General features: G+C 44.7%; 1 protein-coding gene across 1 annotated transcript in view; it reads left to right on the top strand.

Moving 5' to 3' along the window:
- The window catches only part of LOC138301795 (uncharacterized), a 198,656-nt gene that overhangs the window by 11,532 nt on the left and 162,006 nt on the right, over positions 1-25,118 (top strand). The window contains exon 3 of the mRNA XM_069242297.1: positions 15,241-15,357. Within this exon, the coding sequence (XP_069098398.1) occupies positions 15,241-15,357 (117 nt within the window). The remainder of the gene's footprint in view (positions 1-15,240; positions 15,358-25,118) is intronic.

Here is a 25,118-nt window from a genome sequence, read left to right as displayed (position 1 = left end):
GAATATGATTGGATTGGGAAAAGGTGATCTGTCAGCTCAGGATCCAACACTTTACCCAGTGTGGCTAGATATGGGGTATGAATAATTAATCTGCAACCCCCACCCAAAGTCCACACTTTCCCAAGTATCGTTAGGTTTGGAGTAGGGATAGTTAGTTTTCCCGCCCCAAAGTCTACACTTCTGCCAATGTAAGTTTAGAGAGGGAATAGTAAATCTAACCCACCCTAAAGTCCAACACTTTCTGCAATGTGGCTGAATCTTGAGAGGGTAAAGTAAATGTAACCTTTTCCAAATTCCAAAATGTTCCCTAATTTGGGCAAAATTTAATTGGTAATAGCTAATGTGACCCCATCCAAAGTTCAACACTTTTCCCAATATGGTTAAGTTTGGAGTGAGAACAGTAAATCTACCCTCCAAAACCCAACACTTTCCCTAATGTGGCTAGGTTTGGAGTGAAAATAGTTAATCTAAACTTTCAATCCCCTAGCCCCAGAAAGACCAACACTTTACCCAATGCAGTAGAGGGGGAATGGTAAATGTAACTTCTCTTAAATTCAAACACTTTCCTTAAAAGTGACTAGGTTTGTAGTAGGAAAAGTGAATATAACTTTCCAAATTCTTTCCCTGCTTAGCTAAGTTGGTCAGTTCTGAAAGAAAAGTATGCCAAGTGCATGGGCAGTGCAGGGGCCCCCAGGGGCACCCTGAGTCCCCCTTACCGCCAGCCTTTCCATGGCAGTGTTTACCACCATGGACAGGCTGGCGGTTGGGGACTCATAATCCCCGGGGCAGCGGTTCTTGCACTTCTGCCCTGGGGATTATGACCGCCTGGCGGAAGCCTGGCGGTCAAGTGGAGGGGCCGGCGGTATGGCCGTGGCTAATGCGCCATGGTCATCATACACTGGCGGTACACCACCAGCCTGTCAGCGGTGTTGCCGCCAATGTCCCGCCGGCCGCCTGGGTCGTAATGAGGCCCTTAGTGCCTTATTAGGAGTTCGGCAGATGGGAAGACCTGTCCGCCGAGGTAGCCAGTGTGGCAGCAACCTCCCAGCCGGACCCATTAAGACCTTACCGCTATGCTGATTGGGGGAAACCTCGGTTTCTGCCAGTCTGCCCAGTCGGAATGGGGCAGCAGCATTGTCTCTGGCTTCTAATCAAGCCAGTGGCAATGCTATCACCTGCAGGGTGCACCAGTACCCTTGCAATGTTTATTGTCTGCACAGCAGACAATGAACATTGAGAGGTTGCTGGGAAGGGCCCCCCCTGTGGCCCCCTGCACCTGTTCTGCGCCAGCCTTTTCATGGCGGTGATATTGCCATGAAAAGGCTGCCAGAGAACCAGGTCGTAATCAGCTGGGTGGCGCTGCATGCTAGGGATTAGGCTTGATCCCAATGTGAGCCCCCAGGTTCAAACAAGTGAAGTTACATGTTAACATTTTCAGAGTGAGCTTCCTACTGAGTTCAGGGATGAGTTAGGCTGTTTTTAGGGTTATGTGCACAAAATCTGCTAAGGTCATGGTGCCAATCCAATTAAGGCCACGTTAAGAAGGTTACCAGTGTCAGCACATGAAGCTGTAAGATCTGGACTAAACAAACAAGTCAAGTCTGAAGTTATTGTCCCAGTAGAGGTTAATGAGTGGCTAGCTACAGTAGTGATGGCGAAGAAAGCCAATGAGGACCTGAGCCTGTAATAGACCTGTGAGTTCTGAGTAAGGAGATTGTGGAGGTTGTGGTAGATAAATTCCTTCTAACAAATATTATGGACATACTTACATAGATAGGCGAGTCCAAAATATTTCACCACACTATATATGGCCTTTGTCTATCACTAGATTAGGTTTTTCATAAGAGATCACAGGAACTTACCACGCATATCACTTAAATGGGGACCTACAGATGTAAATGCATTTCTTTTTGTTTTCAAAGGATTATGTCATTGTTGTTGGATATTTTACAAGGGGTAATTTTTTATCCATATGGTCTGTTAGTATTTGGCAAGGATTGCTGGAAATATAACCAAAGGGTCAGTAGTGTGTTTAGCTTTGTTGGGGACTACAGGCTTACATTGAGAGTTGACAAGTGCTGTTTTGGGGAAAAAAACTGATCAACACCACTATTTATCCAACTGTTTGTTATTTGCATAAAAATTACACATCCCCGCCGCCATCTGCTCCTCCCCCTCGATAACGGGCCTCCCTCTGCCGAGTGGCACCTCCAAAATATACTTATACACCGATGACGTCCTTCTAACTGTGACTGACATGGAACGTTCTCTACCAGCACTGCTGGAGATTATCGATGGATTCGCACCCCTCTCTGGTTACCGCATAAACTGGGACAAGAGCGAGTCCCTCCCCCTCTCGCGCGTGACCACAAAAGCTGCGCTCCTTGGCTTCCCATTTCGATGGACACCGAAGCGCCTCAAATATCTGGGAGTACTAGTCAATCAAGGTCTGGTCCATATGGTGGCAGACAATTTGGACCCCCTCATTGTGCGGCGGAAACTTGACTTCGAGAAATGGAACCATCTGGGCCACTCCATGTGGGGCAAGAACCAGGCGGTAAGAATGGTCACTGTACCTCGCTTCACTTACGTTTTGGGACTCCTACCACTACAAGTACCTTTATTGACATTGCGGTCAATTGATGCACAAATTAGAGCCTTTGTGTGGGGCTCTACGTGACCACGTCTGGCATCAGCTAAACTAATGGGGTGCCGCTCCCATGGGGGAATGGGACTTCCCTCGGTGGAACATTACGCACTAGCTCTGCACCTATCACAACTGGCTCATACACTGCCTAGATCGCCGGAACCGGCATGCTTTCCCATGACGGGGGACTTGGCGGGCTTTACCATGACGATCTCTCGTCTTCCAGTACAGCGAACCCGATCTTAAAGGCGACCCGAACGGCCTGGCGCAAGGCCCACCGCCTGTTTGGGGTACATCCTCTCCTGCACGCCCAGGCCCCCTTATGGAAAAACAACGGATAGGGAAAGAGGTGCTTAATTGGCCGCAGTGGACCAGAGCCAGTATCATTAACCTTGCTTAGGTCTTGGAGGATGGAGCACCTAAATCCTTTGCTAAGCTGCAGGGGGAATTTAACCTCCACCCGCGGCAGGAATGGTGATACCTGCAACTCAAACACTGTTTACAACAGTGCGCTGACACAATTCGCTGGGGATTCCAGACTTCGCCCGTGGTAACTTATTTAAAAACATGAGGAAAGCACAAAGGCATTATGGCAGGCCTCTATAAGGTCATCACACAAAATGTATACTCCCAACCTCTCCTGGAAAAACTACGCCTACAGTGGCAAGACCACCTGCAGCGGACATTTGACTCAGAGGACTGCGAAGACATTCTGGAGGCCCTGGACAAGGGTACTCGAGAAGCTTGGCTAAAATTCTGTCTCTTCAAGGTAATTCATGATTGGTACTGGACCCCAGTGAAATTTTACAGAGCAGGGCTTCTCCCACACGCGAAGTGTTGGCGCTGCACAGAGTCACACTGCGATCTGCTTCATATCCTAATTGACTGCCCGACAGTCCAGCCTTTATGGAAAGCTGTGGGTCTCACTCTGGCTGAGTCCATACCGCTTCAGATACCTCTCTCCCCCGCCCTTATTATAATGCTTCCCTCCCGGCCCTACCCAGGCCGCTGAGACGATTGTTACATACGGCACTGGCAACTGCAAAAATCTGTATCCTTCGTCAATGGCGATCAGCAATCTCCCCAACCCCAGAGGAATGGATTGTGGCAATGACCAGCATAGCCACACACGAAAATTCCTAGCAACTATGCCCCCCTTACCCCTCCCCCCTCTCTCCCTCCTCCCTGCACCTTTCGCATGCAACTTCCATTTTGCCCTACCCTTCCCATGCCCCCCATCACCCTCCTCCCCCTCCTAGTATTTCAGTCCCCCCTCCCCCAGACAGCAGAACCCAACCCAGCCATCACTTTAGGGAGTTCGCTAACACTCACGGAACATCCTCACCCCGTCTTTACCTTTCCTCTCCCCCCTTCTTCCTCACTCCCTCCCCCTTCTTAATATAGTGCCTCCTGCTGCCCTTCTGACACCAGCCCCCATCTCTCTCTTTCTCTTATCCCTTCTCCTCTACCTTTTCTTCTCTCTCTCGCTTCTCTTCTATCATCTCTCTCCCCATATGAGGGGTTGCTTTGCATTGTGCCCGGTGCAGGCCTTAGTGGGGTTTGCAAACATCCTCTGATTAGGAAAACTGACACAGGCCCCTTACTCCCTCTTCTACCGGATCTTCTCAATGCTGAATCTTAATGAGTCTCAGCTGTCGCACGAGGCGCTAACCTTTACCCATGAACAGTGCATGGCTTTGCGTATACGGCCCCAGATATCCCGATCTTTGATACGAAGGGGAGCAACCCGCAAAGGCGTCCTAGAATAAATATATGGAGCGAAGTCACTTCAAGCAGCGCCTCATCACAACGGGACATGTCACCCCAGACGCCGCACCACTAGGCCGCCTACGTTTCAATTTTGCCCCCCTTTTCACCCTCCCCCTCCCCTCTCCCCCCTTCCACCCTAGACCCCTTCTCTTCCCTTAATCTTTATTACTACTGTCCTTTTACAATGCTTAGAAGTTTTGCTAACTGTACTTAGCTTAACTTGCCCTCTATGTGATACAATCTGTCATTTCCCAAATGTACAGGGACCCAGGTCCCCTTCTGTTCCGTATCACCTGGCAATGTTAATAAAAAATGTAAAAACAAAAAATTACACATCCCTGACATTTCTTCCTTTTGTTGAAATGATTATTAAGTGTAATGCTCACCAGTTTCTACTTCACCTGTAATCCCTGTAATGCCTCCAGGGTGGAGTATGAATAACACCTTCTTATCCCAGGGCAAGAGATTGAGATGCTTGGGAGAATCATCACCTGATGCCAGACTGATCTCTTTTAAAAAAAAATTACTTTTTGAGTTTTTTGCATATTTTGCATAGTACATCATTGAATGCGGTGCAACATCGGAATGTTTGCCCCCATATGTATATGACAATCAGTTGTCATTGTTCTCTTATCGCATGCAGAAATGTAGGCTCATATTGATTTACCAAGTAGAGATAATAAGAGTAAAAGAGAACAGAACAATAATAACTTTGAGCCTGGTCTCGTAGTGCGGGCATGAGTGTAATGCTGTGTGCAGTGTCTTTTGGTTGCTCGGCTAGGTGTTGCATGGTCTTCTTTCAAGTGCTGGACTGAATTGGGAAAGAGATTGATAGCCCGGTCTGTCCTTTGATATTCCGGTGACTTTGTGTGCAGTTACGGTGCATAGGTGGGATCATCAGTGTTGCTTTGGATATCATCTCAGGTTGCAGCTATAGGGCTATAGGCCGTGAAGTTCTTCCCTGAGCAGTGACACCGATTCCACAGCAGACGAGTGTACCACTCTAGTCTGATTCTGGCCTTCCATCTTATCGTGATTGTGCCCCTGGCCAGCAAAAGTGCCAATTCAATTAATTAAGTAGTTACTCCCTAACCTTTCTGGTGTCTGTGGAGGCCCACTATAGAGTTGACCATTCTGTTCAGGTCTCGATGACCCGTGACCCTCTGGAGGATCATGCAAACTGCTTCTCAGAAAGTATGCATGATAGGGCAGTCCAAAAACATGTGCACAATATCCACTTGGATATATACCGAGGGCATGTAGAGGATACCGTGAGGTATATTTTAGAAAGCCTGGCTGGTATAAGGTAGGCTCTGTGTGGGATGTTATGCTATATGTATTGGAAGCGGGCATTGCATGAAACCTTTCGTGGATAATTGAGTACCCTTTTCCACTCTTTGCGGGTCAGAGGGGCCCCTTGCCAAGACATCTCTGTGTGGCCTGGAAGCAAGGGAACATATACTGCCCCGCAGGTCATTCGAGCACTTGTGAATGTCCCCCTGTGGGTCCTTGAAGTTCGACACAGCATCAACCTCTTCCATTATTATGTCCCCAATGTGATTTCTCTGACTACTGGTTGTTGTTTGTACTAGGGCTCCTAATAACTGTAGTTCAACCTTCACAAATTCATCCCCCATAACATTCAATTAATTTCCAGAAAATCCAGGGGCTCTTATCCCTGCTATTGTTTAAAAAAATAGACTACAAAAAATCAGGGTTTGGATAAAATAGTAGGGCTGCTGCTGATCCTACTCCTGATGTGAGTGAAGATAAAGTGAATGGTAGTATTGGTAGAGCCCTTGCTTTTACATTGTTCTGAAAAAGCAATTTATTTAAGCTGATGATTTTCAGCTGTGTGTGTGCTAAATGAAGAAGGCATCCACCATTTCGATACACGCATATGATTTTGATGAATACATCTGCCCTTTTGCTGGAAGCATACAACAAATGTACATTCATCTGAGCTTAACACAGCCTGTCATTCTGTAATGGAGGAACACTGGCCGGAACTCTAAATCAGGCTCAAAGGGCCAGATGTATGAAACATTTTTGCACTCGCAAACGGTGTGAATCGCAAAAATCGGCCGTTTGCGAGTGCAAAAACGTGGTCTGCGATGCATGAAAGGCATTCGCAAACCAAAAATAAGAAATCGCAAAAACTGCGATTTTTTGTGTTGCAACCTGGTTTTGCAAGTCGCATTTTGCGATTCGGTCTTTCCAGTAGGAAATTGCAAGGCGCAAATTGCGATTCGTACAATCCAAGTTGCAAAGATATGCATCAAAAAATCGCAAATTGCGATTTTCGCAGAATGGCATTTTGCACATGCAAAGTACCATGAACTGAAACCAGGTGGTAACCAGGTGTAACCTATATAAAGAGGCCCAGAATGCCTCAGACTGTTTTCCACAATGGCTGCACTCTACGTCATGGCGAGGAGGATGAGGATCTTGGCAGGTTTGAGGAGAGGGAGGAGGAGACAGGAGCGCATTTTCAGAGTGCGCGTTACACTTTTTGACCTGACAGAGGAGGAAATATATGAGAGGTATAGGTTGAACTCAGCCATGATACTTGATCTGATAGCTGAGCTACAACCCATACTGCAGAGCAGAACACTAAGGACTCACAGCATACCCACCCATGTGCAGGTATTATGCTCCCTCCACCTACTCGCCCCAGGGAGCTATCAAGGGGTCATAGCAGCAGCTGGAGGGGTCACACAGAGTACCCTCTCCAGATTTTTCAATGCATTCATCAACGCCATGCTGAGCAAACTACACCAGTACATCAGATTCCCCCACACCCCACAGGAATTACAGCAGACAAAAATAGAGTTTTACCAGATAGCACAGTTCCCCCACGTCCTTGGTGCCATAGATGGCACACCTGTGGCAATCTGTCCACCATCAGCCACAGAGTATGTGTACCGCAACAGGAAATACCAACATTCCATGAACATACAGGTGATATGCAATGCCTCCTACATCATTACTGATCTCGTGGCCAGGTACCCAGGGAGCACACATGATTCTTATCTTTCGCCACAGCGAGATTCACACAAGACTGCTAGCTGGGGAGTTTGGTGAAGGATATCTACTAGGTAATGTCCCTCTGTACACCGGTGCATAGATGGCGTACCCATGTCAGATGGCTCAGTTATTCATCACAGCCTCTGTCCCTTCCAGGAGACACTGCTTACGCAGTGCGCACCTACATGATGACGCCCTACCTCAATCCTACAACACCAGCTGAACGGAGATACAATGCAGCACACAGGGCAACCCGCAATATGGTGGAGCGCACATTTGGACTGCTGAAGAGTCGCTTCTGGTGCCTCCACAAAAGTGGAGGGGCACTACAGTATAGTCCAGAGACAACATGTAGAATAGTGGCTACTTGTGCAATCCTGCACAATATAGCTACAACCAGGGGCATACCTGTAGAAATCAGTGATACTGAATCAGATGAGGATGACAATCCCATACCACCTCTACAGCCAGCAGGCAGGACCAGTGCAGCAGAGGGAAGGCAAAGGCATGCCGACATCACACACAACCATTTCAGACGTGAGTATTAATGACACAAATCCTCTGACAACTGTACCTGTAGTGAAAGAAATGTATTACCTTACGTCAGGTAATGTACGTGTGAGTAAGAACAAAAACAGGTGATGTGACAAACGCAAACCAACGAATAACCAGAGTTATGCACTATTTCTTCATAGTGTCAACAGCAGTCCAATGGCAGTAAGAGTCATTTTTTTCTACCACGCAGACCACTCGGGTGCCCAGTTACGTCACTGGCACCTCTATTGTCACCCTCAGTGGCAGTGCTGTGCCTGGCACTGTGCCGTCTGGTGTCCGCTGCTGGTACGGCAACACTGCTGAGGCTGGAACAGTGCTAGCTCACTCGGAGTGGCTGATCTTGGTACCATAATGTGTTCGATCACATTTGTGATCTGCACAAGTCCATTGACAACGTCCCTGCTGTTGTGTGCTGCCTCCACTTGCACAGCCACTGCGCGACGGGCAATCAATGCTGTCGAATTTGCCATCCTGTTAGAGGAACGGCAGAAGCTGCTAAACATTGTACGGAATCTGCGCTCCTGTCTGCGCTGGCTCACCCTCTCATGGCGCAGCTCCTGGCAGAGTTCACGGACAGCACTTGTACGGTCCCTGGTGTCCTGTGATGCCTGCGCCTGTCCCTCACGCAGCTGTACAATATTACTATTGAGTGAGTCAAGTTGGCTATGCAGGCCCATCATGTTGCGGTTGTGTTTGCGCAGGTTTCTGTCTAATGCACGGATCCCCTTATCTTGCAGACGCTGCTGCTGCAACATAGCAGCTTCCAGGCCACTGAATAAGGAGGGACACTCACCTGACTCATGCTTCTGTGCCCAGGACTCTGTCGCAATCCTGCGTGGTTGGATGACAGCTGCCCTCTGGAATCTGGCTGCGCCTGTCTGGTGCTGATGGTGTGCTTGGCCCTTCCTGTTGCTCATCAGAGTCGTTGCTGAGCTCTGGCAGTGGCAGTGCCCTGGGCCTGCGTCGTCCAGTCGACATGTGGAGGGACCCACTGGTGTTCGAATCTGAGGGCAGATGGGTGTCTGTCTCTCCTACACATGCAGATGCTGTGGCTGCTGGGCCTGGCCCACCTGCAACAACAATATGCAGCATGTCAGTTATGTATGTCACATTTTCTGTCAGACAATGGCAATAAAGGTACAGGCACTGCTCTACACCATGTTGTGTGTGTTGTGTTACTCTGGGTGGTAAATACATTGTTGTGCTACTTTCAGTTCTAGGTTGTGGACTGCCACTCCCATAATGCATTGTAGTGCTGCTTCTAAGATGTGGACTGGACTACTTCTCACACTGTTTCACCTTACTTGCTAATTCCTAAGGGGCTTTTGAGCATACACATATAGGGTTACAAAACAATATTGCACTTACCTTGGCTGGTTCTCTGTGTGCCGGAGGTGTCAATCTCTGTGACCCCAGTCACAGCTTCAGGGAGGAGTGTGGACACCACTAGGTCCTCCAATGGTGTTGATGGTGGCTCTGTTGGTGGACCGCCTCCTGTACCCCTGGCCTCCGCAAGTCTCCTTGCCACCCTCTCCTTTGCACTGGACCGCAGGTCATACCACCTTTTTTTTATCTCTTCAATGGAGCGCTGTGCCACTCCAATAGCGCAGATTTTGGACTGTATGTCCAGCCATAGTCTCCTCTTTTCACTCTCAGGCACCTGGAGTGAGCTTTTTCCAAACAGGCGGTCATGGCTCCTCACCACCTCCTCAGTTAGTACCTCAAGCTCCTGCTCGCTGAATTTCAGCTTGCGCTTCCTTTCACCCTTCTCCTGTGCTTGGCCTGGGGTATCCATCCTGGCTCAGGTGTTCTTGCTACTTCTGAGTGCTGCTCTGTGTGGCTGGGCTGCTCTCTCTTAGGATGCTGGTTTGGGTGTGGCACCTGAAACTGCCTGGGATGACTAATTTCCTGCTGGTGATGTCATCAGGCTCCTCCAGGTGTGCATTCTCAAACTTTCTCGCATTTTGCGATTTTTTACCGAATCGCAAAAAAATCGCAATTTGCAATAATGCAAATTGCGATTCAGTAAATGGGCCTCGCAAATCACAAATAGCGATTTTTAAGAAATCGCTATTTCCGAATCGCAATATTGTTACATGGCCAATTGCGACTCGGAAATAGCGATTTCTTAAAAATCGCTATTTGCGATTCGCAAGCTCCATTTTTCATACATATGACCCATAGTCTTTTAAATAATCATGCTTTTTGACTACTTTTGGTAAAAGCTGCCTTGACTGGAAAACTGTAAACTCCTTTAGTTTCTTCACATTTACCACATTCCAATTAATTTTGAATTGACATGCTGATCTTTTACTTCTCTTTCATTTAGCTCCTCTCTATAAAGTGCAACTCTATTAAGATTCCAAATCCTCCCATCAGATGTTTGAATGCATTGCTAAATAATATGACAATTTTAAGTGGTTCAGTGAAATTGGACCAATCAGCACAACTGTGAGTAAATTGATCTTCACTAAATCACCAGCATTCATGTTCACGTTTTTCACACACTTTCTCTCCTCATATTCATATTCATGGGCCTTTTGTGCTTTGTTTCCTGTAGCCCTCTACCTGTTATCTTTCACATCAACCTTTATTCCAGCTCATTCAACCTAAGATCAATTTGGAGTCAGATTTTCATCTTCTGAACAGTTCAAGCATTTTTCATGGTGGTATAGTTAGGAGACAAATTATAAGCCACAACCCTCTTCTTCACTTCTTTCTAGTTCAGTCAACAGTGTTTGGCTAGTCGAATGCCTTCCATGAAAGTGTGACTGAACCTTTCTACAACTTCATGTGACTCTTGGTGATGTAGGGCCAATTTTTATTTAAACTTCTACACTCTTCTAGAAACTCCTCCATTTCCTTTAGGCAAAGTTGTGTTCCATTGTCAGTAAGAAATGTTTTACTAAAATATTCACAGTGAAATGTACTGCTCAGGGGCTTCTTCGCTCTACTAGTGGAGATGCCACCCACACAGTGTACAATGGGCCAGCATGAAAACATATCAACTAGAACAATCAAATACGGTAAATAATGTTCCCCTTCCAAAACTCCTGTGATACCCAAGGCTACTTTCTTTCCATGGACATTCAAAAATGTGACATGCAAACATTGGAGGTACTCCCATTTTTAGCAACTTGTCACTAGCACAACATTCGAAATATTATCCAACAGTTCTTTACACATCTAGATTACAAGCAAGGCACCACAAATTAGCTTGAATCGTTTCTTTGGTTTTTATCACACCAAGTTGAGCCATGTGAGGTAAATCTAATACTTTACTTTGCACATGAGTAGGAACCATGAACTTGTTCCCTTGTAATCCATGCTGAGAGTTCGTCAGAAATCAACATATACTTTTACAAAGAGCCCACAAATAAATTTCTTGTTCATCCTACCAGTCTATACACTCTCCACCAGTTCTCTGAAAACCATTTCATTTTGGATGCAGACCTCTGTTTCTCTTCATCATTAGCTCCATCAGTTACAGCACACACCTTCACCCAAACATCTACTTCCACCTCCTAACTTAGATTGGTGTCTTCCATCTCATCAGCAACCAATCTAAACAAACAGTCTGCAGTGTGTGTAGTTATATTATACTCCAGGCAGGTACTTGGTGTCAAATGTAAATTCCTGTAAAGTTTTAGCGTCAGACTTTAATAAGTAAACTTAAAAGGAGACACATGTAGGCCGATGGACCTTCTGACTGTGCTTTGAGTAGTTCTCACCATGTAACCCTGTACCCATACAAATCAATAGCAATAACAATCAATGACATCAATAATCAATAGGTGTCAGTCATTTTCACACCATGACCACGCGGCCATGAATAACAACACCTTTATGTAAAAGTTAGAATGTTTATTTCCCGATATTAACAATGCTAAAGTCACGTAACTTAGTCTCAAACTCAAATGATAAGTACACAGAAACAACACTGGCTGACCAAAGCGCCTAAAGAATCGGAATCTAATCAAAGCTTGAGCCACTACACATTCTAAGGTTACAGTACAAATTAATATCAGGCATAACTGTGCAAACAAACAAAATGATATACATTCAGATTCAGCGAAGAAATTATATCATCTGGTATTACATGTAACGAACATCATCAGTGAGTACCCTAACTAACATCAGATAAGAATAGCATGTTTGGACTTCATGCAAAACAATTTAGTCAACACAGATTTGGAAAACATCTAGCTATGGCTCTATCAAAAGTAGCGGTTGGTACCTAGAAACAAAAGGATATTGACATAACAATCAGTAACATCATCTTATACCTGTCCCCAATATGGTTCAGCAAGCTGTGACAGTTTTCATCAGATTAGAATAGCATGTTTGGACTTCATGCAAAACGATTTAGTCAACACAGATTTGGAAAACATCTAGCTATGGCTCTATCAAAAGTAGCGGTTGGTACCTAGAAACAAAAGCAAATTGACATAACAATCAGTAACATCATCTTACACCTGTCCTCATTATGGTTCAGCAAGATGTGACAGTTTTCGTTAATAGGACATCAGTTCGGTCAGCAAGGCATCAGGATTCAGCATCAAAGTTCAGAAAAAGCAAAGTCTCTTCATGCGGTTCGGAAAAGAATAGCTAAACTCTCAAGAAAGAATGGGGATAATGGGCTCCCTAGACAGTTCAAAAGAATGGAGCTAATAGCATATCTTCTCTCCGTGCATTCTAGCTAAGTTAGATTTCCTAAAACTACTTCCCACATGCTTATTGGTCAAAGAATTGCATGTTTGCATTCAGTCCAATGAAAATAAAAACCCAAATCTACAAGTTTTGCTACTACACGGTTCACATGTCGATGATTGGCTCCTCTTCTCCTGTTCCCATCGTTTGGCTTGTCAGGTATCAATATTGTTGCAGCTTATACTCCAGTCAGTGAATCCATTGTCTTCTACTGGGAAGGTCAGTCTTACATACACTCCATCAAACATTGTATTCTAGCTAGTACATCATCTTCTAGCAAGCAGTTCTCATGAGAAAGAATTTCAGCTACAAGCACTTGGTAAGCACAGTGGAAAATCACAATTTAATTCTCTAAGCAGCCATTTTATAAGTCACCTAAGAAATGCAGCTTGACATGAGGCCATGCAAAATAGGCCCAAGATCTCGCTAAATTAAGGCCTACGATTAATAAAGCTAATACATAATGTATAACCCTTTATATGATATACTACTACATTAATAAAACATAGGCTCAACATTTTACATTAATAAGCTATTAATAAGTACACTTTGTAAATTCTAGCAGCCACTCAGGTGGGCACAACCTCAAATGCGTACATTATTTTGTTCTCAGTTAATTCATTTTCTATGCAAATTCAACACTCAGAATACATGAATATTTATTAGTAAAATTCAGCGTTAACAAAAGTGACAACCCATCTCTTATTCAAGAAGGTACATTATCAAGCCCCTCAATCCTAAATATTTCTATTAATGGTTTATGGTCAGTCTTGACCTTGAAACGTGTTCCCCACAACAGTAGCCTACTTGATAATTGCCCATTTCACAGTTAGTGCTTCTTTTTTGATTACAGAATTATTTATTTTCCCCCATTTAAATGCACAAGACAAACACAATTGTCCTTTCTTTCACCTCCTTCAACTGAAACAAACAGCCCTTAAATACTGAAGGCTGCCGTTGGTAACCAAAACACACTTCTCGAGGTAAATATGCTTTCAATAATGGTGCTTTGTCTAAATCCAACTTGATGGAATTTAATTCCCACACACAATTCTCACCCCCACACAAACTCAAATTTCTTTTTTTTTAAAGTTCCTACTTTTATCATTTTTGATGCCATAGGGTCTGATTACGAGTTTGGTGGTTTCACTGCTGTACCGGCAATCCCAAGCTGACCACTGATCTGGCAGTCTTCCACCCACAGTATTCCCATACATGCAGCCTGAACTGCCAACCGCGTCGATATAGTGGTTCTAGCCAGCGGTGGGACTGACTACAATGTTGACATTGCTGTCAGGGCCACAGCTTCCCGCCGAGTTGATTATGAATACACAGTTGTACTGGTAGTCCCCTTGCAGCAGTTTCCCAACAACAGTAGGCCGTTGCAGTATGCTCTCAGCAAAGCACTAGAACAATGCCCATTGGATGGATTAAAAAACAACACAGCTAATATCCATTGGCCAAGTGGACACACCTGCAAGTCGCAGTATAAAGCACACTCTATCCCAGACCATGATGATTTGCTTCTCCACTGCAGCACAGCAAGACAGAGATCACATATTTTATTTTTGAGAGATAAGGCAGCCCTTTTTTCCCTATACCATTTAACACTTTCCACACACTCTTATTTAATTTTTTCCTAATATCTCTTGCTGTTTTTTTCAGTCATTGTCACTCACTTTATGTCACATCTAAAAAATCCACTTTTTACAGAGATTGAGTTGTCAGTCATGGCGGATGAAATTATAAAAGTAGAGCCACAATTGTTTAGAGCCCAAGCCCAACTTACTCTTCTTAGTAGGAAAATGGAAATGTGGGTCAGGATAGTTGACAGAATGAATGCCGTAGGTACCACCGTGTGCACAAAGAAAGATATTAAGAAGAGGTTGAATGACCTCAGGGGAAAGGTGCATTCCCTTGCCTCCAAGCAACACCTGGAGGCCCAGACAACTGGTGCTGGTCTTCTAAGAGCTCCATTACAACTGTTTCCCTGGGGGGAGAAGGTCTTGGCCATCCTGCATCCTAAGGACCTGATAGGAATAGCTGAGGGAGGGGAGTCTGATAAGCTACACCTCACTAAATGTCACAACTTTTCAATGTCCTGTATGCTCTTGTCTCAACTTTTGCTATTGTGTTGTCTATTTGCTTTCCTAATATGCAATATTTAAAGTATCAGAGATTTTTGATTGTCTGTATCAATGTGTATTGTTGCATATACGATCACATGTATCAATCTCCATGACAAGCCACATGTTGGAGTGGGGTCTGTAAGTGTAGTACCATTGAATTATCATCCCAGAACCCATGGTATGTGTCAGTAGGTAAATGTATGGTCCCAGCCTAACTGCATTTTGGCAACACGTATGTAAGACTAGCCTTTTGTCAAGTGTTAGGAAGTTTCTGTAACATAATTCAAGATGCACTTGTGATTTTGCCCATATTCAGTTGTTTGACATGTTACAACCGATGTTCACTTCTCATCAGTTAATCAAGTACCTCTTCACCACTATCATCATCATTTGGCATTTCAGGATCCTCACCTGGTGGCACTTCAGGATCTCCATCCTCTGCGATAGAAGGGATGTTCCATTGCACTGTGATGTTGTGGAGCATGCAGCAGGCCATGGTGATTTGACACACCTGCCCGGGTGAGTAGAGGAGGGCCCCCAGTCTTGTCCAAACATCTGAGTGTGGCCTTCAGGAGCCCATAAGCCGGATCCAGTGGCTGCTGTGTTCTACCATGGGCCTCATTGAAGCAAATATCCCCTGGCATTTTGTGTTCCTCAGCGGTGTAAACAACAAAGGGCAGTTGGTGTAGAGTCTTTTAGTTGGAAGAAATGCATAAGTGCTACAATAACTCACACCCTTTCTGATCATAGTACCTGACATTATAAACACAAAGTTAGGACAGATCATACTCACCAACAAGCCAGGCCCTCTTCAGTAGTAGTTATGATATCAGCCGGGGTACAGTGCTGTTCCACAGTATAAAGGAATTATGGAGGAGATGAGGCTCCAACTGTTGACATAAATCCTATATTGTTTGTCTATTCAAACAACATTTCTTGATTACATCCCTTTCCTCCATTGTCTGAAGTTCTGGAAATGGGCAGTACACTGGAGGCTGTCATCTCTTCCCTCTCCCAGGGTACCTAAGTGTGGAGTGCAAACAATTTAGAGCATTGGTCACAGTGTTCAGAGTAACATATATGAAGAGTAAGCCAAAAGTCATGTGACAAAACATAACTGGTTATGAAAGCATTATACTTAATTCACATAATAATTGTCCACTGCCCAACATCCACTTATAATCCCCATTGTGGTCTTCACATGTATCTTTAACAGAAATGTGCACATTATACATCTAAAAATGTATCTTGAGCACCTTAATATTGTAAAGTTTGAATTGTTCTCACAAAACAACTGTCACTGGTAGTGTACAGTGCACGACTGTAATATGATGTTTACGCCTGTTAATGCACTACACTGATGATTGTGTAAAAAAAAATTACAGCGCAATGGAGTAATACGTGGTGACGAATTAAACAGTCGCCAAACCAGTACTAAAATGGTGGATGCCTGTCCTCGCATAATGAACATAGTGGACCTCATGCCACCGGCGGAAGTCGACCGTGCAGTGGACATAGCTATAGGCTAATGTTGGGGATTGTGACAGTGCGGCCCAATTGCTGTGTCTGTCTACGCTGATGACCACATTAGTGGCGTACATGTACGCAGTGGTTTGAAAAATAACTCACTTGTCTCCTGACACTGCTGCTATACCTCTTCCATTTCACCTGCTGTTTGCAACCACTGGGAGCAATCATCCCAGGCCACGCAGGTGAGATGGCCCCTGCCTTCTCTCAAGTGCTTCTGGAGAAACTGGTTGAAGAGGTCCTTCCCCTGTCTGGGCAGCTCTATGGCTCACCGGAGGAACAGGTGACAATCTCACATACATATTTTACTCTGTTTAAATATATCCTTTCCATTTCCACAGGCTACAATGTGCCTCTGAGTCCCAGAGTGAATTCAGAATACTGTAGTAACATTTTGTGGTACCTACATAGGATACAAATGTAATGGATTATGCAACCCTGTACTTTGTATACTTAACATCACCATTGTGATGTGTCATGAGCCCTTGATCCTACTTGTGTTTCATGCACATATCTATGAATGTACACATTTCAGGGTACCTATGATATCTCTGCTAATCAGATTGTGGTAAATGAGCAAAGAAATGTATATGTATTACAGCATGAGCTGTGTATGTGTACTGTTAGAAGCGGTTGATGATGATGTTAACTATCTGTACAGTCCCACATATCACTCAGCCCAGATCAGGCCTCGCCAAAATGTTGTCTGAGAGCTAGCTATGCCTCACAGACCCCTACAGAGTGCGACATGAGCTTGAGGTCATTGGATGGCCACAAGATGTACTTTTATGTATTGAAGTGGTAGAAATGTAATGTTCATGTGGGTTCAGTATGCTCAACCTGCAGATAACAAACCCTGGCAATTGGTTGTGCCTAGTGTGGGCCATGGCCCAGGCTGGGGCAGAGCTACTGTGGTGATAAAACTGATACACAGAGTAATCTCCCTGTAGACCTACAGATCCTTGGATGCTCTCAAAAGGAGTTTTCTGAACCAATAGTAGCCCTGATTGCTTTTACATAGACCACATTTGGGATGGTGACTGAGATAACCCCTGAACCTGATACTCCTTTCTTTTGCCCCATATTGTCAATGTGCCACATTTACTAATGACAGGCCCCTTACCCACAGGTCTGTTGTCACTTTTCCGTATGTCATGTTTGCACTGTACACACATATTGTACATGTGACAAATTAGCACTACAGATAGTTGGTTACTTCTGAAAAGATTATGATATGTGAATCACCAGCATTGTTACATTCAACCTATCAAACAAGACATATTATGTATGTTGAATGTCATCTCTGCAACAGTCACACGTATGGCAAAAGTCCTGTGATCGCAGTACATACCACACAAACTCAATCAGACATAGTATGATATCCCATTAAGTAGTCCACATGTCCAGACATCCTTAGAGAGGAAGCTCTCAGTGACACACATGCCAGCCCTTTCATCGTCACCTAAGTAGTCTATACTATGGAACCAGCTGTATGGACTGTATGAATCAAGTCTATAGGCCTGGCTATAAAGGTGTCTGTACAGTCGTGCACAAGTAGTTTACCCTTCAGAAGGTCACACTGGTGTGTTGTGTTTCATAGTACCTCACATCACAGTACATGTCGAATGGCCCTGGGCTACTTGATGTTAGTTGGCTGGCTTAGTCAGTGTAGGTCATGACCAGGGTTGAAGATAGTCAGCAGATGACTACAAAAGTGTGTATTCATGTATTTGCAGTGCTCAGCAGGTGAGAATTACACATGTAGTGAGTTAACTATTTAGTAATGCTTGTGCTAGGTATATACAAAATGTGTGCCAACCAAACAGCTATCCTAAAATTTTCATTCATGATCTGTTTAGTCATCCATTGCATCCATACAGGCCAATGGCCATCAGAAGCAAGCCATTTGGAAAGCCATCTCCTGGAAGATGCGAACCGTGGGGGTCCATCGCCCGTTCAGCCTCCATTGCAGAAAAAGATAGGAGGACTCGAGACACTGGACCCAGAAGATCACGGAGGTCCAGCTGGGGATGTCCTACCAACGTGGACGGGGCGTATATTGGACCCTGACCCCCCCCTAATGACCTGCATACTGGCGGTGGCCAACCCATAGCTTGATGGGCAGTTGGGGGCTAACAGTAGCTACAAGTGAGAGTCCTGGCCGGATTCATAAATGTCACATTGCCAACTTTGGCCCAGATTTAAGAGGCCCCAGTGCCTCCTTGTGGCAAATTAGCGTAATTTTTTTTTACCGCTAACGTGGGCCAACGAGGCCAAATTCGCCACACCATATTTACAAAGTGGTGCAATGCATGCAATGCACCACTTTGTAACCCCTTGAGCCACATTATGCCTGCTCCAGGCGTAATGTATGCAAGGGGTGTTGCCCCATTAGGGGGACCACAAAAATGGCACAGTAGAATCTAAGAGATACCACTGCATCATTTTTTGTGGCTACTTTTAATGTCTGCACAGAGCAGGCATTACAGGGCCCCCCCATTGCATTCAATGGGCCCCTGTGTACTGTGCAGGATTAGCTCCAAAATTCCCTTCCACATCCAAATCTGCCACTGAGAAACCTGATCCCCCACCACTAACCCTAGCCATACCCCTAAGAAGATCAAAACCCCTCCCAAAACCAAAGATACGCCTCCCTAAGTCAGGACCACCCCTCCCAAAACCAAACCCACCCCTCCCATTACCGACTCCACCCCTCTCAAGTGACATCATTGAGTTGCCTTGACTGGCTACTAGATGCCCCTTCCTGTGATGGTTCCCCTGGCAGTGTCATGAGAGGCATGTTTAGTGATACAGCACTGGGATGGACCACACATTGTGTTCATGGACTGGTCATTAGCCTTTGCTTTACTCCATGTGTTGGCTTTAGACCTTTTTTTTAAAAAAATGCGTGTTTTAGTACACATAGTCCTGCCATCACTTTTCTACCATTTTGATGTTCTTGGATACTTCTGCACATGTGACTACAGTTGTGTTTGTTTCACCCTGACTCATGATCCATTTGATGGGGTTAGTATGGTCTAACCTTGGAACCAGTGTTGGAGTCACCAGAACAAGGAGAAATATTCAATGGATGGATATATGGGATGAATTCTAATTGGGGCTGACATTGCATTGGGTTTTATTGCATATGGTAAGTATTTCAGCTTGGCGTGGCCAATGTCAACATCATTTAGCTTGCCCTTCTCCCTATGATGTAGGTTGGATATGTGTTTAATGTGTGCAAGCTAGAGATTTGTTTATCCACACAAGCAGGGTGTTAAATTATCATACCTTTGTATAATTTTTTATGGACATTTGTCCATTTTCGTGCATGTATCTTACACCTACTTCATCTAAATGTATGACAAGTGCTATTACTGCGGTGTTTGCTTTCATGACCTGCACTTACACATTACCCACATATGCATGGGACTTGATTATGCTATTCGTTGTCCCTAATATACTTCAAGCCAAAGGTCCTGTGCAAATAAAGGTTCTGAGGCATGTGGAAAGTGGTTTGTGGCCCACGACCACAGCCTTTTAGTGGTACCCCTTGTAGAGGCATACCTATTTTGCAGGAGAGTCTTTACAATGTGACCTTTGAATGTTCTCACAATGATTATTTGGAATCCCTTTTACCTAGCTTCCCCTTTAAATTTGGGTGATGTGTGGGAGGCCATTACAGAGGTTTAGCAGAGAAAGTATTTCCAGTTTTTTGACACATCCATACAGATGTATCTTTCATATCACAACAGGACCTAGCATGTGAGGAATGTGAAGGTGTCACAGAGATTAATAGGTGTGATATTGATGAGTAGGTGCTGTTGTGTAACACAATTTAATGCACACATCTTTATCCCTGATTATGAGATGTGCACACATGTCGACTTTTGTAGAGTGTGCCTGTGCAGTGTCAGTGACCTGACCAAAGAGGACATGGAAGAGCTGTAATTAGATCATACAATGAGAACAATACTGAACAGGACCCACAAAATACGTTTTGCCCAGGGACCACAAACCACTTGCCAGGTCCATGGGTGGTCATCTATTTGCTGAGGAGTTGATGGAAACAGGTAAGAGTTTAGCTTACTGTCGGGTGAGCCCACAATGGTGCCGGTTTTGGATGTGATCATGCAGGAACAGCAGCAGCAGGATGTGTACGACTGACACTATGGCAGGACAGGGCATATAAAGCTGAGTGCAGGTTAATTTCAGTCTTTTATCCCTCCCCTTCTGCCAGCTCAGATGTGGTGGTTGGACTGCCACAGCCATGCTGGTGGGAAGGCACTTCATAATAGGACCTGAGGCGGCCACTTTCCTGCTGGGCTGACGAATGGAAACCTTGGTTTCTGCCCGTCAGCCCAGCAGAAAAGTCGTAATGGGCCCAGAGGGAAGGTAGCCAGCATGATACCAACCTCCCATCTTCCCATCCGACAAACTCATAATGAGGCCCAATGTGTACAATATATTTACAGTTCAAAGTCAGTAAATGATTCCTAATATTAAAATAAGAAAATACCAAATATAAATCCAAAAAGACAGGCAAATGTAATCAACAAAATGTCGGGAAAATGTCACATAAAAATAGGTGAATCTGAAATATGTCTCTATATATGTTGAATGATAAATAAGGCCAAGAAGCACCAAGTGCAAATGATAGTCAATGTGTTTGATATAGTGGGACCTGGTCACAAATTAACGCTGACTGTGATGCAGCACAGTTCAGATTCACCAACCTTGTTTGCCCATATCCAAGATTACACATTCCGACTTTATTCCTTTAGGTCAATTACAGCACATTAGAACACTTCTAAAGGTGGTCAGTTCTTTACTGGAGGCAATTACAGACTCACAGGGTGTCAGTCATGGGCCAACAACAAGGTCGAGTCCATCTCCATTTGCCACTGGGCAGCTGTGCATTTTAAGGAATCTACTGTTGTTACTTGTATCCTTGTAGCTTAAACAGGAGGTCAGCCTTCTGACCTTTGTATTACACGTGTTTCTCCTGGGTACAAAAGAGGGAAGGTCTAATCATTCAAGACTCCTCTCAATCACAGACAGTAGGTCCACGCTTCGTATGTTCTTACCCATGGGCGTATGGGGATCTTGAGCCACATAAGGGTGATTGTTAAATGTTTAAAAGTAAGCTGTTGATTTGGCGAAAGGAAATATTTTGACAGACTAAATTGCATATGTAAAACGTCTGCAGTCAAGGCTCCATGCCCTTATGCCAGCAGAACTGGTTTCAGAAGAGGCACTTTAGGTTTTAAGAAAGCCTCTCTGCACCAGACAGCAACTTACACAACTGAACAGCATCCATAATGGCATTCACTCCCCCATTTTCACCCTACCCTACAGTTTGCTTCCCACAAGAGCCTTGCCTGACACCAGTGCTTTTTCCACACCTTGACCAAATTCCAGCTGCTACCCTTCTTTCCTCGCATGCATCCATTGCTACTACATCTGGAATCGAATGCCCAGGCCCCATTCCAACTGCCTCTTCATTTTCAGAAACACAACACACATTACACAAAGCACAATACTCATACATTCAATATGCATAAGAAAAAGTGCTTGCATGCACACAACATGCAACCAAGAAACAGACTTACAGACATGCACCCGTATAGCAAACAGAACAGCTGTTCAAACTACCACACATGTCTCTACAACTTCCCTGTCCCTAAAACCCTACCCTGACCCTACATCTTCCCATGCCTTAAGCCTTCCTCTGTTCTTAAAACTACCCTTACCCTAACCCCACAACCCATCCTACTTCCTCCTGTGCCACTAATCACTACCATGAGCCGAAAACTACCAATACTCCTAAACCCACAACTGTTCCTAAAACTACCATAACCCCTAAAACTTCCCTGTTCATAAAACCACCCTTACCCCAAGCCCTTCCCCCACAAAGGGCTCTTCACTTCTATTGATCAATACATGGTATCCTGCCACCACAACGCTTGTGCTGATCTGGGGCTGGGAACGGGGTAGCCTTTCACACTATGAGGGTAGCCCTTTGGGTACCCCACTTGGTCTAAAAAGACTGCAATCCGTGGGACATACCTACATGATAGAGTACTTGAATTATTTGTGGTAGCATATAACAACAAAAATCAGACCAGGGATCCAGAAATTCTTGCAGCTGAGGAAATCAGGGCAGGGGTGCATGTCCATCACCATGTGAGGGACTTTTCCATCCCAACCCCTAAACACTACCAGAAGCAAACATCCATGTATACACCAAAGAAATAAAACAGCATACACTCACACATACATCCAAGACAGTATATCCACACACATCCACCAATAACATAAAACAACACATAAACAGAAATCAACAAACTTACCCACAAACAAACAACTACAAATATCAACACAAACCCCCACCTAAAAACTTCCATATATATACACACAAACACAGCACACCACACACTCACGGGAAAAAGAATACAAACAAACACCTACACTTGCAATCATCACCACACTCACACAACTGACACCTCTCTGTTCCCTATTCACACCCTTTCCACAACATCTACCTTTTCTCTTCAAACTCCCTCCAAAGAAGAGTTTTTTCTTACACCCATAAATAATAAACTGTGATAGGACACTATTTTGAGAACTTTCAATCAAATAAATTACGTTATTATTCAAGAAGATCTGTGTTTTATTTTTAATCATTCTTTGAATATATTTTGTTTATTGTTCCAAGTGTATTGAACGTTTATAAACATTTAAGATGTATTAGTATTCAAATATAAAGTGTGGCTTTACTCTATTTAAGAAAAGGTGAAAAGTATAAATTATTTATAGTAAAGTTCCAAATATCATGATTTGGCATTGTACATTAGTTTTCCTAAAATTCAAAAGAACAAGCTTAGAAATTTTACATTCAGAGTTATAAAACCATTAAAATAATGACCAGTCACTGCGAATAATATTGTGCAAAATACTATGTAATCTTTATAGATAATAGTGACAGTAAGTTAATTAGATTCTAAAAATGTAAAGCAAGCCCTTTATTGAAGTTACATCCACCATGCATTATGGATAGTAAAGGCTTCAAAATGTTAATAACAGATCTTTGTGTTATTGTTAGAAATGGGGTCTTTGGTTGACAGTCAGGTTACTCCCTGTTCAAGCAAGGACCCTCACTCTAGTCAGGGTAAAAGAGAATCACCCTCAGCTAACCCCTGCTTACCCCCTTGGTAGCTTGGCAGAGAAGTAGGTTTTACGTCAGAGTGCTAGGTGTACTGTATTTGTACCAACACACACAGTAACTTAATGAAAACACTACAAAATGACACAACAAAGGTTTAGTAAAATAGGAAATATTTATCCAAACAAAACAAGACCAAAACAACAAAAATCCCCCATACACAAGTCAAGTTATGAATTTTTAAAGATTTAGGGGCATATTTATACTCTGTTTGCGCCGGAATTGCGTCGTTTTTTTTTACACAATTCCGACGCAAAACTAACTCCATATTTATACTTTGGCGTTAGACGCGTCTAGCGCCAAAGTCCATGGAGTTTGCGTCATTTTTTAGCGTGGACACCTACTTTGCGTTAATGATATGCAAGGTAGGCGTTCCCGTCTAAAAAATTGACTCCAAGGCATGTGCGCCGTATTTACACTCCCGGGCAAAATTAACGCCCGGGAGTGGGCGGGTCAAAAAAATGACGTCCAGCCGATTTTGCGCTGTTTTTTAGCGCCTGGTCAGGGCAGGCGTTAAGGGCCCTCCCATGCCCCCAGGGACACCCCCTGTCACCCTTGCCCACCCCAGGAGGACGCCCAAGGCTGGAGGGACCCATCCCAGGGACATTAAGGTAAGTTCAGGTAAGTATTTTTTTTTTAAAAAAAATTGTGGCATGGGGGGCCTGATTTGTGCCCCCCTACATGCCACTATGCCAAATGACCATGCCCAGGGGACAGAAGTCCCCTGGGCATGGCCATTGGGCAAGGGGGCATGACTCCTGTCTTTGCTAAGACAGGAGTCATTTCAATGGGGGTTGGGAGTCGAAAAAAATGGCGCAAATCAGGTTGAGGCAAAAAATTTGCCTCAGCCTGACTTGCCCCATTTTTTGGCGCCCAAGCTCCATATTCCCCTACGCCGGCGCTGCCTGGTGTACGTCATTTTTTTTCACGCACACCAGGCAGTGCCGGCGGCTAACGCCGGCTAACGTCATTGAATAAATACGGCGCCCGCATGGCGCTTCAGAATGGCGTTAGCCGGCGCTAATTTTTTTGACGCAAAACTGCGTTAGCGCAGTTTTGCGTCCAAAAGTATAAATATGGCCCTAAATCCCAAAATAGAACTTAGAAACACAAAATGCTTCTATGAGGTGTTAACACAGTGTCGTGACGGAGTCGGTCCCAACAATCCAACACCAGCGGCGCCGGCCACAGAGTCACGTACACCCCCAGGTACAGTACCTTGGTGAAGTATGGAAACAAGCTGATGCGCGAAGTCGTGGATCGCGGCGCCTGTGCGAAATGTTGAATTGGCGCACTTCGAGCGGCGTCGGTCACGGCATGGTGCGACAACTTCCACGGAGTCATGTACTTCGGCGGGGCTGCAGCAGTGTCGGGCCTTCAAAGGTCGTTGCATTCCAGCAAAGATCACGGAGTCAGGTGCAGGCGGCGTCACCGGATTCAGCAGCGGCGTCGGTCCGGAGTCTTCCAAAGTCGATTTCCTTGAATTTTCACCAGCTTTTCCTTTCAAGGGCCCAGGGACTGGATAGGG

Source organism: Pleurodeles waltl, chromosome 6, assembly GCF_031143425.1.
Source record: "Pleurodeles waltl isolate 20211129_DDA chromosome 6, aPleWal1.hap1.20221129, whole genome shotgun sequence".
NCBI lineage: Eukaryota > Metazoa > Chordata > Amphibia > Caudata > Salamandridae > Pleurodeles > Pleurodeles waltl.
Note: the sequence above shows the minus strand (reverse complement) of the source record. Positions and strands in the feature narration are given on the sequence as shown.